At 49.6% G+C, this 4,198-nt stretch overlaps 1 protein-coding gene across 1 annotated transcript in view; it reads right to left on the reverse strand.

The window, feature by feature from the left end:
• Positions 1-3,996, reverse strand: part of LOC144243740 (lipopolysaccharide-binding protein-like) — a 38,946-nt gene extending 34,950 nt beyond the window's left edge. Inside the window, 5 exon segments of the mRNA XM_077778884.1 lie at positions 767-922; positions 1,325-1,453; positions 2,775-2,889; positions 3,871-3,961; positions 3,964-3,996. Coding sequence (XP_077635010.1) covers positions 767-922; positions 1,325-1,453; positions 2,775-2,889; positions 3,871-3,961; positions 3,964-3,996 — 524 coding nt within the window.
• Between the last annotated feature and the right edge of the window lie 202 nt (positions 3,997-4,198).

Here is a 4,198-nt window from a genome sequence, read left to right on the forward strand (position 1 = left end):
TGATGGGGGGGCACGGGCAGGAATGAGACAGGAGTTGGGGTATTTACACCCAGGTGTGCCCCTGCTGGGCCACTACACACCTGCCCCATGGCCCCTTCTCCAAGGCTCCAGCTCTTTCTAGGCTCTGCTTCACACCCTTCCTCCCCTTTCAGCTTCACCCCTAGGGGTGGTAATCTCTCCCCACTGTCATCAGTCTCCAGGAGTCCCTTGTTGAACACCCTTCACCTGCCCACACTCCAGTTAAGATTCTCTTCATCAGATTCTTGTCAGCCAGGCCTTTGAGTTGCCCCTGTGTCCTGTCAGGACCTGAGTGATACAGCACCCACCAAAACAGAGTCAGAGGGCAGTCATCGGGGACTGGCATTATTCATTCGATATTCACGGAGCATCTCCTCCGGGCAAGCCACTTGGGAAAGCTGGGTTGCCATTAAAGACCTACTCGCCCCGCTGTCAGCAGACTCCTTCTTAAAGGGCCAGATGGTGAACGTTTTTGACCTTGCAGGCCAAGTGGTCTCTGTTGCAACTACTCAGCTCCGTTGTAGCGCTCAAGCAGTTGTAGGCGACACGTGAGTAAGTGAGTGCGGCTGTGCGCCGACTTTATTTACAAAAACGTGAGGCAGACTGGATCGGAGGGTGGCCCTGGCTCACTGACCCCCAACCTTGATGAGCCTGAAATTTTTCTCTTAAGCCCCGCTTGGAGCATCCCTGGATGGGCTGGATATCAGGCATTTCTGGGAATCTGCAGCGAGCACATGGAGTCTCTTACCTTAGGTGTCCAGAAATGTCGATGCTGACATGGCCAATGGAGTTGCTGCAGTGGGCCACAGACACGGTGGGCCGCCCAGACTGGTCCTTACCCAAGTTCAGAGAAACCGAGATGGAAATGCCATCCACACTCACAGTAAAAGTGCCCTCCAGGGTGCTGGTTGGGAGAAATGAGAAGCAAATGGTGTGTGATGGGTCACCTCCAGGAAGAGGAGCCAAAAGAACACAGTCCCCAGTTCCCTACTAATTAGCTGTGTATCCTAACTGAGCCTCTACTTTGTCATCAGCTAAAATAGCCAGCGATTTATTGGACATCTGTGTGCCAAGCAGGCACATCATTAAATGCATTTACCTCTGCTATTTTATTTAATCCCCAACTGCATCTATGAGGTGTGTTAACATTAACCCCCTTTTACAGATAATAAAATAGAGGCTTAGGGACAGTCAGATCTGGATCCTTCATGGAATGGTTGTTTAAGAACCCAGAAATGGAAGCCCAGACTGGGAGGACCTGCCCTTGCCCAAAGCTGATAGACATTGTAACCCAAATACCACTCACATGAAAGCCTTTTTCACCTTCCATTTTCCGCCGGCAGACACGTAGGTATTAGACAAGGAAGCTGTGACCCCCTGCCTTGGGAGTAGCCTCAGATCTGAGTTCCTGAGCTCAAAGCGATGGATCTCCAGTCTGGAGAAGGAAGGCAGACTATCAAACCCAGAAAAGCTGGGTGCATATTAGTCTTCCGAACAAGGCTCTCAGCTCTAGGGTTGTTAGTGACCTGCTGTTTTATGAATTTCTGGGATGCTTCACTATTCCCTACTTGGCTTTTCTAACACCTTGGAAGAAAATTCCCTAGATTAGATTCCCTCCGTTTAAGTTCCTCGTGTGGATTCTGCTTTCTTGGCTGGTCTGTGATGTATGTAGTCACCCTACTTGGTACACTTGTCAACATTACCCCCTCCCTGTGGCCATTTGAGTTTGTGGCTCTTGTCAGATCCACACTCACTAGTTCACTCAACAAATGTCCATTGAGACCCTGTTCTGTGAGACCTGGCTCTAGGCACAGAGGACACAGAGTTCACAGCTCAGTCCCTACCCTTGAAGAGCTCCCAGTTGGCAGATCTGGTGTCTTAACAAACTACAGTGGTCCACTGTGAACACCAGATGCAGGGGATCTGTAGGGCTGTGGGAAGGCCTATTGGTCTTTAAGTGGCATGGCCTGGTTTGTGTATGTGTGTGTGTGTGTGTGTGTGTGTGTGTGTGTGTTTGCACATGTACAGATTTCAAGTAGCTCCTTTTTTTCTCCTTGCCTTCAGGAAATTGTCTTGAGAGATTTTGGAGGCAGCCTTTTCTATCAGGGGTGAATAAATGATCCCCAAGACCCTATTTTAGACACTTAGGGGACTGGGGAAGAAAAACCCATGCAACCAAGGAATGGATAAAGAAAGAGTAAGGTGTGAAGACTCTAAGATGGAATGTGTAAAAGCTACAGAGAGATTAAGGTCAGTTAAGGCTTATGGTAGGGGAGATGAGGAGCCCAAGTTTGTTCACCAAGGACCAGGAGGCCACCTGCTTTATTTTTCACTAGGGTTATGTGTGGATGCTATCCTCAAGAAGTAGTATGCAAATAAAATGTGAATAGGTTCCAGAAAAATCTGAAGTCCTTCATTATGGACCCCTCAAAAGCTCTGGAGGGGTGGATAGCATATCTCCAGCAGATTCCTCATCTGGGCAATCAGGAGAGTAGTTGGCAGTCTCTGGCAGAGCAAAAGTCTAGGGCTAGTTTCTGTAGACTGACCTCGGGACTCATTAGTGGTTTCTAAGGCTCTCCCTCCCATCCTGATGATATAAGAAACATAGAACCTTCCAGAAACCCCACAAGAGCTGGCCATATTCCTTTTGCCTTTAACCCAAGTGATGATTCCTTGTTTATTTCCCCCCACCCATGAACCTAGGCCCCCATTCTTCTTCCTCCACTGCCCCTTGCAGTGGAGAATGAGGACCTCACCTGTAAAATTTATAGCTCACACTTGTAATCCAACTGCCTTTGGTGCTTCCTGAGAAATCAGGCAAGTGGATCGTAGACAGCTCCTTTTTCAGGGTGGCTATTCCATAGCGGCGGGCTGAGGGGAAATAGGGGGAGTCAGCTTATTCCCTGGGAGGCGCCCAAGCTTAGCAGTCAGTGGCTAGGCTTTGAAATCACACGGCCTGGGACTGAATGGAGGACTTGCCACTTACTATTGGTGTGCTCCCAAGCAGTCCCTTAAATTCCTTGAGTCTCACTTCCCCCCATCCGTATAATGGTCATAATAATGATACCAACCTAAGCCTAAGAATTAAACTAGATCCTGAATTCCAAGTGCCAGGTAAGTGGCAGTTGTTATTTATTCATTCAACAAGGTCGTGGAAGCAATGATACAATGCCATGGGAGCGTTTGAGGAATCCGTTACTGCAGTGTAGACAAACCTTAGCGTTTTCCACTATTGCCGAGACCCTTTGTTAACAATGCAGATTCCCAGGCCTAGCTTCAGTCAGTGGTAGATGGATCTTTGGAATCTGTATTTTAACATGTGTCCTAGCAATTCCAGGGCGGTCCACTCACCCCCTGGGGAAAATGCTGGTCCAGCTGCATCCTTAGCCTCTGATATTCATGATGAGGAAACTGAAGCCCATAGAGTGACATATCCAGGTTCTCTAAGCCAGGCAGGAGCACAGCCCCAGCCTGACATCCCTTGTTCTGGTTGCTACGCCATGCTGGTGGGCAACAATGGCACCAGAGGAATGGCCACCCCCCTTACCATACTCCAGGCCTTTTCTGGTGATTCTGGCCACGAACCCGGGATGAGATGCCCCTTCTTCAAACCCAGAGACCTCTGCCAGCAGCAGTANTTTTAACATGTGTCCTAGCAATTCCAGGGGACCCCCTGGGGAAAATGCTGGTCCAGCTGCATCCTTAGCCTCTGATATTCATGATGAGGAAACTGAAGCCCATAGAGTGACATATTCAGGTTCTCTAAGCCAGGCAGCCTGACATCCCTTGTTCTGGTTGCTATGCCATGCTGGTGGGCAACAATGGCACCAGAGGAATGGCCACCCCCCTTACCATACTCCAGGCCTTTTCTGGTGATTCTGGCCACGAACCCGGGATGAGATGCCCCTTCTTCAAACCCAGAGACCTCTGCCAGCAGCAGTATGGGGCCACTGCCACCCAGTATGGTCTGGCCATCATCCTGTCTTCAGCGGCGTCCTGGGCAGAGGTGGGTCAGACTCTCTGACAGCAGAACTGAGGTGCTTATAAAGCTAGGGGCCAGATGAGGAACTGAGCCAGCTGGAAGAGAAGGCGGGAAAGGTTCAAGGCTTTGGGGCAGCCCAAGTTTTAGCAACTTGAGATGGGGAGAAAGTCGCTTGTACAATTGTTTGAGGTTTATTTC

This window comes from Crocuta crocuta, unplaced genomic scaffold (genome assembly GCF_008692635.1).
Source record: "Crocuta crocuta isolate KB4526 unplaced genomic scaffold, BGI_CrCroc_1.0 scaffold248, whole genome shotgun sequence".
Taxonomy (NCBI): domain Eukaryota; kingdom Metazoa; phylum Chordata; class Mammalia; order Carnivora; family Hyaenidae; genus Crocuta; species Crocuta crocuta.